At 36.8% G+C, this 14,419-nt stretch overlaps 1 protein-coding gene across 1 annotated transcript in view; it reads right to left on the bottom strand.

The window, feature by feature from the left end:
• Nucleotides 1-4,374: 4,374 nt before the first annotated feature.
• Nucleotides 4,375-14,419, bottom strand: part of LRIG3 (leucine rich repeats and immunoglobulin like domains 3) — a 20,605-nt gene continuing 10,560 nt past the window's right edge. Inside the window, exons 5-19 of the mRNA XM_072401426.1 lie at nt 13,893-14,036; nt 13,590-13,733; nt 13,064-13,207; nt 12,657-12,800; nt 10,952-11,032; nt 10,752-10,823; nt 10,167-10,238; nt 9,813-9,976; nt 9,119-9,439; nt 8,722-9,003; nt 7,995-8,447; nt 7,086-7,241; nt 6,094-6,237; nt 5,737-5,988; nt 4,375-4,929 (exon numbers count right to left, since the gene is read on the bottom strand). Of these exons, the coding sequence (XP_072257527.1) occupies nt 4,697-4,929; nt 5,737-5,988; nt 6,094-6,237; nt 7,086-7,241; nt 7,995-8,447; nt 8,722-9,003; nt 9,119-9,439; nt 9,813-9,976; nt 10,167-10,238; nt 10,752-10,823; nt 10,952-11,032; nt 12,657-12,800; nt 13,064-13,207; nt 13,590-13,733; nt 13,893-14,036 (2,806 nt within the window). The 3' untranslated portion in view covers nt 4,375-4,696. The remainder of the gene's footprint in view (nt 4,930-5,736; nt 5,989-6,093; nt 6,238-7,085; nt 7,242-7,994; nt 8,448-8,721; nt 9,004-9,118; nt 9,440-9,812; nt 9,977-10,166; nt 10,239-10,751; nt 10,824-10,951; nt 11,033-12,656; nt 12,801-13,063; nt 13,208-13,589; nt 13,734-13,892; nt 14,037-14,419) is intronic.

Genomic DNA, 14,419 nt, shown 5'->3' with positions numbered 1-14,419 from the left:
ACACAGTTAGGCTTTAAGGTTCCATGGTTCCTACCACTAACTTGTACATACCTAATTTCTGCCTTTTGCTGTTATCAGGCTGTAAACATGCAGTTAGGATAATTGGCTTCTCCCCCACAAATGACCTTAGACTGTGATAATGACATATGACTATGGTGGGGACATTAGATTGTGAACCCCTTTGAGGGGAAGTTAGTGACATGACTATGGACTTTGTAAAGCACTGTGTAATATGATGGCGCTATATAAATAATAATAATAAACCAGAAAATGGCATGCTTTTCACCTGTTAGAAAGGTTTTTGTGAGGGGGTAACTTTCAGACTCCAAGAATGCACGCACCAAAAAGGGGCAGCGCATGGAGTTTAAAGGGGGGGGGGGGGGCATCAGAGCTTTTTAAGGCACAATTTTCTGCTAGTGCTAGTTAAGAACAGATATTGAAGCTAATAGACCCCTATATGTGAAGAAAAGGCTTGCTGCTAATACAATTCACCCATTTTACCAATTTGTGACTGTTAACCAAGTGAAATTACATTCATTATTTTCAGTTACACACAGATTCAAGTCATGGGGGTTTGGTAATGAGGTGTCCTCCTGATGATGCTCTGCACTAGTGATCTGCCAACTATTCCCAGCAAAAGCAGCCTGAGGTGCTGAGTTAGAAGATAGCTTCTGTATGTTCAAATTAAACTAAGGTCTACTTAAAATTATTTTAAATGATTGTAAATAAGCAGGAGGTGCTGGACCATGCAAAGGTGGAGAGGAACCAGATGGTCAAGAATATACTATAGATGGAATTATGGTATGGGGATCTCTCAGTTGATTGATATATAAGCTAAACCCACCAGGCTTGCTCTGTAAACAACCAACAAACCAACACTTTAGGGTTGATTCACCCCTTTAGGAGAATTTAATATTGGTGTTGAAGATTTTCTGAGCAAATAGGAGCACGGTAGGTAAACCTTATTCATGAAAACATAGCTAGTAATGCATTTTTAATTCTAAAGTCTAGCAAAAAAAATCCTTCCCATGTAATGGGTCTACTTTCACACTACAAGGGTTAAGGCGGGATTCTCATATGTGTAGTTCATATCATTGTACATTGCACTGCCATCCATCGTGGTTTGTATCACACACAACCATGCACAGTAAGTATGGTGCCTGTGTTGAAGTCCTTGCAGGTCTTTGTCAAGATCCTTTGGGGTGCCATTAAGAACTGCAGTACACCCAACTAGTATACAAAAATACTCTGCATTGTAGTACTGCATGCATCTTCTACACTGCACATGAGTGAATGGGACCTAAGTACGCTGTTTTGTCCTGGGGTATGTAAAAAATACTTTTACTTACCCTATATTCCTGCTTTGTATGACTTCCTTGTCTGTGTGACTGATCCCTTGCAGTCTCTTCTATAAGTTGCTTTGTGGTCACAGGCTCAGATGTCATCCACTTACAATGCTGGACTGGTGGCCCTATAATGCAAGTGAGGTCAGCAAAAATTGGGTTTTCTGTAATTTTAGTGCCTAAAAAGTCCCTTTTTGATTTATGATGTATTTGGAGGTCAGCAAAGGTTCATTCACATCTCAAGAGTGTAGAAGGGAAGAAGAGTATAATGGCTGCTGAGGGAACAGGTAAAAAGGTAAGTTGTATGTAAAGTACTGTTTACTTGTCCCTGAGACATAAGTAAACATTAACCCTTGCCTGACTAATAAAAAGCATTACATATATTGCAAAGCCAATACAATTTGCAAAATATACCCAGTGAATTTCGATCAAAGCCATGTATTACATGTATTGCTTGAAGTTTTGTAGAGCAAGAAAAGTTTGCACATCTCCCTTCCATTTCTTGCACCTTCCTTTCATTACTGTTCTGTCAGTACTAAACCAAAAACTCATGAGGGAAATTTTACCTGCCACAGAAAATGTCGATAACTAATAATAAAGTTGGAAATAACAACAAATGAAACAGTTTGCCACCACCTCCACCTAAACCACAACACCCTGTTTCTATCTTCAAAACCTGAGAAAATCGTTAGTTTTAAGATATTCCTTTAAAGTACGATTTTAAGAAAATAGAAAATTACATAAAAAGTAAAACTTGTATACATGTAAGTACATTTAAAATACTATAAATGTGTTTACTCATTTATTCATGTCCTTCAATTCATTAAAATAGGATTTTATTTGTTTCAGGTATAAATAGGTGGAATAATGTTTATGCACTACAGGCAGATTGCCATTTTAAAGTGGTACAGCCAAAGCTTCTCTCAGCCACAGCACATTTTTATTAGATGATGTGTGTTGCAAGCTGGACTGGCATTTGTATAGTGTATGCTGTAACTTCTAATACCCTTAGTGGTCAGGTGCATTGTGCCAAAGTGCTCTGTAAGCACACTCTGTATCCTCTCAAAATAGAATGATGGTTATATAGGAGATTCCAGCTATATCATCTCTAAAGTCATCTAGGTTACCTGTGAGTGGGCTATTCTGTCCCTGTCCTCCCTGTCGGCATTGTTGTAGGTGTGATTTGACTGTAAACCACCAATTACATCCACAGACCTGGGAGCACATATTTGCTTAAACTGGCACTCATTGGCAGCACAGTTCCTGGAATTCCAGCTCTCTCCTAAGCCTCGTCTCAGATTCTTAAAACCTGCGTCATATGTCAACTTCCCAGAAAACTTTTTTTTCTTCAGTGATACCTCACATTTTATAAGGTTCCCTTAGAGCTACCACCTATATATCCAACAGAACAGCTTTACCTCTGAAATTCCATATTGAAACTGAGCCAATATCAGCTTTTTTTCTATCTATACAGTCATGAAAATTGCCCCATTATCCTTTGAGGGTGCGTACAGACGTTTTCATACTCTGGACATAAGAAGCTGGTAATTTTACTTGAAATCATAATGTATCAGGTGAATGGATAATCTCTTTGTGATCCAGCATAGTGCCATGAAAAGTCTTCAGGATTCTTTAGGAACTATCACTTTTAGGTCTGTTAAAATCATGCAGAAGGCTTGTGCACTACAACATTTATAATTAACATGAATATTAGGAAACACTCCATATGCTGGACTGTGCCCTCTTGTAAAATTTTAGTTGATGCCATCTGCCGAGTCAATACATTGCTGTAACCAAATATTTGTGCCACACAATACAGGGTTTACCTGTCCTGCTTGACATCAGCCCACTCTGAAAATAAAAGCTGTAGTGCAACGGTCTAGGCTGCCATACCTAAGAAAAAAGGAAATTGTATACAAAATTTTGGTCACTTCTATTTCTATCATCATGAAAGCATACAGGGCTCCCACATTTGTCAGGGAATATTTAAAAGACTAGATGAGGTTATTGGTCTCAGTTCATAGTTATCTGGTCCTAGGGGCTTGGTGAGATCAAGAGGTGTGTGTATAATTACCATTATAGCTGCAATATGAGGAATATGACTGTTTGTGGTTTGTAAATCCATGAGATTTGCACCGTAGAACTACTATTCTGCTGACTGAAAAAAAATCCGTACTGATTGCATCGCCCTGCTTCTGCAACATTCAGGGTGTGGTTTGAACAAGGCATAGAAGACCATAATAGTGATAAGACCTGCTGCAGGAAGCCCAGGGACAGTACTTGCAACTAATCCTCTGCTTGTCTTTGTTAGCCACACGGAAAATTTACATACTCTGTTTCTTGAACCTTTGCTTTGTAGTGTGGGTGTTAGGAGCCAAATAAAATCAAACTGCAGTAAAAGAGATAAAGTTTAAAGGAAACTATAGTAAGCTTCCTAACTTTAAACCACTCTTGTTGTGCTTGTCATTGGCTTGACATTCCCTCTGAGAACAGGTACATCCTATTTAGAAAGCAAATCTTTCAAATATGTCTGCCTTTTTAAAATATTTTCCTATATATATATATATATATATATATATATATATATATATACACACACATATACATATATACACATACATACATACACACACATATATACATACATACACATATATCATACATATAGTATAGACTATACATATAGTCATAACGCCTTTAGCTGCTCTTTCTAGCTTTTGAAATGCATTTCTTCCTTCCTTTTTTAAAACATTATTTTGCATGTTCTTAACTATAGAAAAAAGTCTGTTATACAATATTGGACTTTCAAAATAAAGCATCCCCTATCCCCATCATGCAAGGAAAAAAAAAATCCTTAATTAGTAATTGATGGATTTAGTTATTGGCCAATTACCACTTGGTGGTGGTTGTTGTTGTTGTTGTAAGGCCAACAATACACCTGCCTTGTTTTTTTTCTGGTACATCACAAGGTAATGGAATTGCTCACACTTAATGTAAACTTGAATATTTAGAACAAGATCACTTTCATGAAAGTAGTTAAATATGTTGCCATATTTTATTCAACATATTGTGCAAATGTACAATACTTCTTTACTTTTAGTAATATTCTCCATAAAAAAATCTCTCTATAAAAATACAAAATATTTATATCCATATTTACAATATTATTAAATATGCTTTCCATTTAGGAAAAAAGAAAATGCTAATATTTTCCCAGATTTTTCTGAAAATTTCATCCTAGAGCCTTGGAATTGAAGCATTTGATTTTATAAATCACTTTTCTCCTTTGGATAAGGTAGCTGAGGTAGCATGTTAATGTCTTTGGTTTAAAAAATGTAACTACTGTAACAGTACTATGTATCCATGTCATAGCTGTAAATTATCGGAGTCCTGCACATTTCCAGAAGGTTTGGTTTATGGAACATATTTGCTGTTTCCTCGTGTAAAACAGTCTTTGTTGTCTCTTCTTTATCACAGTTTAATGGTATATCCAATGAAGTGTGAGAAATACTGAGGGAGGGGACACAGTCAACTTTGTATTGAAGAGAATCTTGATGGGGCTTCCATATGGACTTTCCAAATGTGCCTTTAAATGAAGAAAAAAAAAAAAAAAATCAATGAACTGATCTTAGCTAAGACATAATACATTATATTAAGGTAGTAATTATTACTAATTAAAGTACATAAAATAACTCATTAGGACAAGCTACAATTTGCTACTTAGAATAAAACCAAATGCCTTACTGAGAAACTATGACTACAAAGTGTTAGAACAATTTTGAGAAAGGAAATATGAGAACACAGGATGTTGAAGTTAAACACAGATTGAAGCCATATGCAAAAAGTGCATAACGCTGAATAGATTTGCAACTGGTGGGGAAAAGGGGGGCAGGGCATACATGTGTGGTTGCCATTTTCTGGAACTGGGAAAGAAATGTGCCAACATGGCTAATTCCGCAAAAATATAAACAAATCACATGCGAGTGATTACCGTTATAAAAACCTTAAGCCATTTGTAGCTAAACTTGTATTATTTAATTCCTGTTCTTAATAAATTTTTGGAGAAATTAATTTTAAAATTTGCTAAACAGTATACAATTTATCAACTAACATGTATGTTTTGTGCACATGTTTTACCATGTTTACTGCAGTTTATTTAAACTAATTATAGGGCTTTCATCTCAATAACTTAACACAATTTACAACTTTGAAATTAAAAAAAAAAAAAAACTCCATTTCTTTTGGCGGGTTAATCACCATATGTTTATTTGATAAGAGGTACTAGAAATGATAAATGCTCTGTAAAGGTAGTGTCTGGCCAAACCAACTAGTATTTGTCCCCAATAGAATAGCTTACATAAAACATCCATATCATCATAAATACACCACCTACCCATATAGGAATGCTTTCCATGACTGTTCTTCTGCATATAAGGATCCGTCTCAGATTCTATCCGCACTCTGCTCTCTTCTGATTGGTTGCAGACAGAGCCAGGAAACGAGTGAACCAGAGGATATATTCCTTGAACATCTGTATTTGTGATGAAGTCCTCATTCTGTTGTGTATATAACCTGAAGTCTTTTTGTTTTAGGTAATCCGTTTCATAAGGATTTAGGTTGGACATTTTCTGATCTGGGTTATATGCTTTTAGAGAGAAGAAAAATCCAGTATTAACTTAAACTCAGCTGTAAAACAAACAATCAGTAAACTATACCCAACAACAGCAACACTTCCATTTATTCAACTAACCTGAATAGTAGCTGTCACATGTATCCTGGTTGTAGACATTGCCCTTCAGGTACCCTAAACTCTGGGGCTCCATGTACTGATACAAAAGTGGGTCAGCCACAGCCTCTAAATCTGGTTCACTTCCATTATCCAGGTGGCATATTCCTTAAATTAAAAAAGGGAGGAATTAATATAAGCATGCACTTTCTCCAGATATGAAAGTAATGATTAGCAGTGCCTAATTAAATAATGCATCATGTAGCGTGATATAAAGCAGTGGTCACCAACCTTTTCAGTCCCGCAGACCACTAACATTACTGGTTCCTGACCGCGCATGCACGGGGAGCTGGGTGTCAAAGGGGAGAAACCTCCCCCAGAGTGACATCATGACAACTCCACCCACTTCCATCACAGATCTGAGCCTGCAATGGGAGAGTGGGCGGGTTGTGTCCAGGGCCAGAGCCGCGGAACACCGGCTGGCGATCGCTGATATAAAGTATGACAAATACAGCAGAAAAACCAATACAGATAAGATTTTCTGCTTAATAAATTATCCTATTCACTGTAGTCAGTATTTTTATCAAATCTGACCATACATAAGAATGCGCAGTAGTGGTTTCTGTCAGCGTCCTCATACTCAACGATGAGGGGAGAGTCAAATGATCCTCTCTGTGAATATTCTGTTGTAAAATAAACCTCTAGTATGGAAGCTAAAAAAGTAAAAAAAGTGCTTTCCCAATTTACATAAAATGCTTTAACACCAATTTAATGAAGATGTTGAAATGTGTGATCATAGCAACATGTGGACATAAGCAATGCACCGTAAAGTGACCAAATTCAAATCCAGGTAAGAATTTCTGCTGTATATTGTAGTTGCTAAATTTAAGAAAGGGCTTTTGAATATCACATATAAAAGGCAACACTGAAAATGCCAGGTGAATAAAATGCAGCCTAATTGTTCAAAGCTATCAAAAGGAAAAACTGTGGTTAAAAACGTTGGCATGTATCCTTACCATTGGCATCCCTTTGTTGCAAGAAATATCCACTCATGGAGGAAGGAATAAAATGATGGCTTTCGTTTTCAGAAGGAATATACCCTTCCTGTCTCTCTGCTAGTGTCCCCTGTGACGACAAATAGCTGGGTGTGTCTACAGGTAGGTTGGTTTCATCTGTGAAAAAAAAGTAAGGAAAAAAAGTGAGATACGTATTTGGCATACCTTTTGAAATAATTTAATATCATACATGAACCAAATGAATATTTTACATACAGAAGCAAGATGTGGACGGTCACCTAATTACCAATTATTGACCTAAATTAGGTTTACAGATCAGGAATTCAACTGGTGGATAGCTCAAAATAAAAATTTAGTATGAAGCCCAGGAAATTAGCATTTTCAGAAAGAGGTCATTATTAGAAGCCTACATATAGGTCTCTCATTAAAATGTATTAATGCAAATGTTTCATGTGTCGGCTAGAAGTATGATGGGATGAATCTTAATTCAAAGATAAATAGTGCAATTTTTATAGTAACATTAGGCACAATTGTTTAGGCAACCACAGTTAACCAATGTGTGCGCTAATATTTTAGGTTATCAGACTTGAAAGCAAGTGCAGGCATTTTGTGATACTTTCTATAACATAACATTGCTGGTTAGTCTGTTTCACTTTAAGTTAAAGGCTTGTATTTAGAGTTAACACTATTGGAAAATATGTGTGTATGCTTCTGTATTTGGGCACTGTGGTTCAAAGTCAGACTGTCAAGAGCACAGACAAGAAACCATACTGGTAGCTTTCCAGATGAAGCTTACATTGTAACATATGTTTTCCGAATTTGTTTGGCACTGTTACGTGCCAATCTGATTAACCAAAATTGAAAAGGAATGGTTTTTCCTTTCCTGTCTTGCCCTGCTGTTTTACCCACCTGTGTTAGTAACACTGCAATCCTCATTCCTTCTCCGTGTGTGGTATATGATGACCACCCAGACAAGGGAGGTCCCCACCACACAGCAAACCACTGCTATTATCACAACACCCACTGTGGCCCATCCATCATCCTCCAATGAAGGGGTGGCGTTAACAGGAGAATCGCAAGTTGGGTTGGGAATGACTGAAAGATGAATATTCCCTCTCTCTGTTCCAAGGATATTGGACATCTCACAAGTGTATTTTCCAGCATCTGCAAAGTCTGTATCAACCAAAATCAAAAGTTGGTTTCCAGCAGCAAAGAAATGTCGTTCTGTTACAATCAGTGGGCTATCGTCCTTGGTCCAGTTTACTTTAGGAGTGGGGTTTCCACCTGCAATGCACTGAAGTACTGTGGTTTCTCCCTTTGATACAGTACGATCCACCAGCGGACGGAGGAATGATGGAGTTTCTAAATTGACAAGAAAATAAAAACATCAAAAACATGACAAATATTTTTTAAAATTCATTACATGTAAGATTTCTTAGATTAAAGTGAACAAAAGACGTTTTTAATATTCTTTTGAAATCTGCTTTTTTTATTATCCTACTACTAATGTACTGCTTTAATAAATATATATATGATGCATACTAAAGGCAATGTTTTTAATCAGTTGTATTAGCTCTCAAGCAGTTACCTAAATTCTTACATACCAAGAACATACTAATTTGTGTACAACACTTACCTAGCACAGTAAGTGTAGCATTGGCTGAAATGCTCCCCGCACTATTCTGCGCCGTACAGCTGTACACTCCAGTGTCCCCGACTTTAGCATTCACAATAAAGAACACATCATCCTCTGGCATAACATGCATCCGTCTCTCACGTGCTGCTGGAAAGTCTGTTCCACCATTTTTCTGCCAAGCTATCTGAGGAGTTGGATGCCCAACTGCGGCACATTCCAGCCGAGCCGTTGATCCAGCACGAATGGTGATGTCTATAGGCATCTTTATAAATGAAGGAAGCACTAAAAAGAAACCAAAAATAGATTTTAATGGATTTTGTAAAATGCTGTGTAATATGTCAGCGCTATCCAAATACAAGTTAATGATAAAATATTTAACACCAATACAGATACTTACTGTTCACTGTTAGTTTGGCTTTAACAGAGTATGAGGTTCCGAAGTGATTGGAAATGACACATTGATATTTCCCTTCGGTGTCAAACTCCACATTGCGAAGTCTCAGGATAGATGTGTACTCCATTACATCCCCACCGTGTGCACCCAGTTGAGCAGAAGTTTCCATTTCAGCATCATGCAGCAGCTCATTGTCTTTCTTCCATGAGAAAGTCATAAGTGAATCACTGCTACTAGCTGCTGAGCATATAAAACTCACATTGGAGCCTTTTATTGCAGATTGTGTTTCAGGCTGGACAGTGATCTGTGGCGTTGGAAAGTCATCTGCAAGTAAAGAAGAAAAAAAAAAATTTAATCCACTATAGCTTACCAGTATTACATGATAAGTCTGCACTGTAGTATAATCATATTTACTTCAAGCCAGCATTCCAATATAGGGACCAAGGGGCCTGCTAACTGTCTGCAATTAGGTACCAGTAAATCACTGGAGGGCTCATTAGGTAATGTCTAAGATATGATATTATATAAAATCACACATGCTCAAGCAGCAGTGGATAAATCCTTCCCCTCCCTGGTCTCTCCTCTTATGCACAAAACACAAAAACGCTCTCCTTTGCCACAAGAAGATCTGGCTGCTAAGAAGAATAAAAAAAACACACAAAAAAGGAAAGGAATTAACCGAAATACCCCAACTTACCACAAACAAATCCATCAGCACTAACTGCAAAGATACTTTTTCCCTTGAGACTTTGGGGATGGGCACAACTTGCTTTTACAAATTTCTGTAATTTATTGTGGATTAACCACTGAGGCAGCCACTTCAAGTGACAGTCACATAAAAGACTGGAAGTGTTCAAATGTCTGCACGAAAAGAAAAAATTTATCACAATTACTTTGCTGACCATAAACAGTTGCCAAACAAATCTTTATTCAAAATATAAATTTAAATAAAAAGGAAAAATGTTTAAATGCATGCATTACTAAAACATTGCATACATGGTTTTATAGTACTGTAACTATGTATAGATGGGTTAGACTAAGGTCCACTTACAACTGCTGTAGGTTCTTCATATGAGAGAATACATTACTCTGCATCGACACAACTGCGTTATTACTCAGATCCCTATAGAAGAAAATAAAATAATTACCCCTCACAGCATTTCAATGTACAAAGAAAATTCATAATAAAGGTTATTTTTGCACTTTTCTTACTAAATATATGGCCCCACCAGTTTAGTGCGTCCAGGACTGTAACGCCAACCATTTCATTACCATCAGCCATTGAGCTGGTCAGACAACCACTTAATCTATACTAAGGACATGGTCACCGTAGGTGGGTGGCAGATAATCTCAAATGATGGACAGAGTGGTCTGATGCAGTCAAAAGCATTTTTATTCCAAAAACAAAATATAGAATATGTGATTGTCATTACCTATGCTAGTCAAAAGTTATGAAGATACAGAATAGAATTTCCAATACAATTTCCCCATAATGAATAACCAGTTATTAAAAATGTACACAATAAAGGCCAGAAAACAATGCACTGTAGTTTTGCTGAACCTGGAACAGCAGCTTTAAGAATACAATTATCACTCTATAATAAAAGCTGTCCATTTATAGAAACCAATTACTTACAGATATTCAAGTGCATCCAACCACGAAAATGCCTTTCTTGTTATTGATCCTATCCGATTACCTTGGAGCATCCTTAAGAGAGCGAAATAAAATACATAAGGATTGGGTTTTGCAACATTTAAGTGATAAAAATAGCATCCCAGCTAAAGACAAAAATGAAAAAAGCCATTTCATTAGCCAGTAATAGATTTTTAACTTACAGCCTTTTAAGGTTCTGTAGTCCAGAAAATGCTCCATTCATATCTTCAATGGTCCAAGAAATTTCATTGTTCTTAAGATCTCTGTAAAAAAGATTAATATTATTACTAGGCACATAAAATCATACACTATTGGAGCACAGAAAAAAAAAAAAAAGGAGTTTCTATGAGTTTCCTAGGACTATGAATACATTCTGACCATGTTTACAAAGGGGGAGGTTGCATACCCCGAGGCAATGCTAACTACAATCCTGCAGAGAGAAGGCTTTTTGCCCTCATGTGACCTGCAATTCCTAACCATTGATAGTCATGATTGCTTCCCTTCTCCACCCCTATAGTCAGCTACTTTCCAGTGAAATACAATAGGTTATTTTCCAACATTATACATTTTCCCTCTTTTGCTTTTTGTGTGGCCTTACAGAACTGGAAGCACAAAAGAGACTGCTGAATTAATTACTGAAATTGGTTTCCATCTTGAAAGTACTTAAGACTTAAAACACAGAAAGCGGTGGGAATGAAGGAGACTTCATAGAATGGGAATACTTTACTTTATTCACACTTTAATCTTTCAAATCATAAATCAAAATTAGTAGGAAAAATGACAATGTGTAAACTACACCCATTCGATTTCATTTGATACTATTGGGCAGAAAACAAGTAACATATCCTGTACAAAACATCTGCATGAAATTTCAGAGTTCTCCCCAGCTCCTTTTAGTCGGGCGCACCACCCGGCTCTTAGCAGCCACTGGGCTGTTTTTGGGTGGTCACAATACAGGGGCCACCACCCGCCTACAATTTCTTCCCATACAGCTTAACAAAAAAACCTGGGTTGAGCACTGGAATTGTTATGTTTGCATGGGTTTCTTCCAGGCACATTTTGGACTATGGTAGGACATTAGATTGTGATCACTTCTGGGAGACAGTTAGTGATACGACAATGGACTTTGTAAAGCGCTGTGTAATATGTCAGTGTTATATAAATACAGGTTAATCTAGCTAGCCAGAAAAAGGAGGTCTTTTTTTAAAGGCATTTAACATTGCCATGCTGCTTTTAATGTGTTGCCCGATTGTGTTCCAAGTACAAGCATTTTAGAAATTGCAATAAAATCCTAGCCCTACTTAAATGAAACAGACCCACCATTGGCCAACTCACAACACTGACCAATGAATCATTTGAACATTTTTTTAATGTTTGCTCTGGGAATTATAGCATTTATGAGCATTTACCATACTACTTCAAAAATATTTTCACCAATCCGATCAAAATCAAACCAAACCAAATGTTTGATTTGTCTTGGCTACCACGTGACAGGATAACCACGGCTATCTTAAGCAAAGTGATTTCCATATACAAGCATATGTGGTTAACAGAAAATAAATACAAATACAAAAATCATTTGAATTTTCAGTGCTACTTTACAGCATAAAATGTCTCAGAATGGTGAAGTTTTATTATTAACAAGACTGGGGTGCAAGGAGAAAATTTTTACAACAAAGGACTTTGCTCAATCTAAGCAGAGGATTTATTTGCAATGACTAATTCAAAGCAGGATAACATTCTCTAATCAGATGTGACCATGAACTTCCTAAATGATCATCACAGTACAATGTACAAATCCTTCCAGGGAACCAAAGACATTATACATACTTAATCCACAACCTTAAATTTACAGCACAGCAAAACAAGAGGAAAAGTGACACTTACAGTGTGTTCAAGCTAGTTAATCCATCGAATGCACCATCCGCAATATTACTAATTTGGTTGTTTCCTATAAATAGTCTACCAAGCAGGCTTAATCCCATAAAACTTGACTCTTCTAATCTTGTTAGTTCATTGGAGGTTAAATCTCTGTAAAATGCAATAAAAAACAACCTGTTAGTGTGAAATAAACACTGCAAATTGCACTGCTATCAGTGTCCAGTGCATGGGAGATAAAGGCATATTTTCAGGCTTAATTGAAACCACATGCACTATAAGGAGACAGCACAACAAATGAGTCTAAGAGAAGTACAAAATTTGCTATGGAAAAAAAGCCTACAAAACTGTGGTAAGAAACTCATGTTCTGGCATGAAATCTGTACTAAAACTGGAATTAAATAAAAGCAACGTACAGCTCACTGAGTTTTTGGCAAAACTCCCAGGCATCGGGGCTGATCTGGCTGATGGCGTTCTGGCCGAGATGGAGGTGCTGTAACATAAGCAAGCCATACAACCAGCCTCTGCTAATCTCTGTGATATTATTATGATCCAGAAACCTAAAAAAAAATAAAAAAATTCAGATGTTAGATGAATAGACTGTTGACAGAAATATACTTAAAACAGACGCATCATTTGAATTTTTTTTTATATTTACTACAGTTTTAAAGTTAAAGCAGATTCAGTTTTTGGTTATCCATTGTTTAATGGAACCCTTCCAATAAACAATGGGTAACCAAATTGAAGTCACCATGAACATATGGATCAAACACACCTACACCCATATCAGACCATTTATATGTCTGGATTTGGCACCATGCATGTCTTTTCAGAATACACGTTTCCTTTAAATTGGCACAGAGTGTATCTACATACATTTTTAATTATTTTGATGTGTATATCTATAATAAATTCCACATAAAATGAAAATCTAAGACTTACAATCGCTCCATGTTACTCAATCCCCAGAATGCTCCGTCCATAAGTCGTGTGATTCCATTTCTTTGCAGGTCTAAAGATTTTAGGGCATCCAGACCCTGGAAAGTGAGCCCATCAACATTCCTCATTCGGTTTCGCTTCAGCTCTCTGAAACCAGAAAAATAGGACGGTCAGGTTCAGGTGTAAGAACACAAATTAAATTAAACGCCAGGAAGATAAAAAAATAAACAGTTAGAATCAGGCTCAAACAGTTAAAGTGAGAACTCTTTCATGTTTATCGCATTACACTTTTGGATTAATACTTACAGGTGCTGTAAATTTGAAAGCTTAAACATCTTTGGTGGAATATTGCTTATCCGGTTTTTGTTGAGCTTCAATGCTTGTAGAGTAGCAGATAAATTGTCAAAGGCACCAGATTCCATAGAAGTTATAAGGTTTTTATTGATATACCTGCAAAAAAAGGAGAAGCATAAACAGATTGTGCAAAACATATGACCATCTAGTAGACAACTTCCTGAACATTAATAGTCAACATGGGGCTAGTGGCCACAGGCAATCTCTCAAATGACAAACCTACAGAACCATCCAATAACTGGAATAAAGGCAAAGGGGCAGCAGTTATGTTAATCAGATTTAAACTGGAATTTTTTAAACTTGGCCCAGAAGAGAGCTGGATTACAACTGCCAAGGGCAAAATACACCCTTTCTTATCCCATCAGAAAAAGGGGGGGGGGGGGTGCACAACTAAAACTACTTGCTGAGCATCTGCAGTTAAACCTAATATAGGAATGAAAGGCAAAAATCTCAACTTGATACACGTATCTTGCTTCATT

The sequence above is a fragment of the Pyxicephalus adspersus genome, chromosome 2 (assembly GCF_032062135.1).
Source record: "Pyxicephalus adspersus chromosome 2, UCB_Pads_2.0, whole genome shotgun sequence".
NCBI classification, from domain to species: Eukaryota; Metazoa; Chordata; class Amphibia; order Anura; family Pyxicephalidae; genus Pyxicephalus; species Pyxicephalus adspersus.
This window is presented reverse-complemented; position numbering and strand designations above follow the sequence as displayed.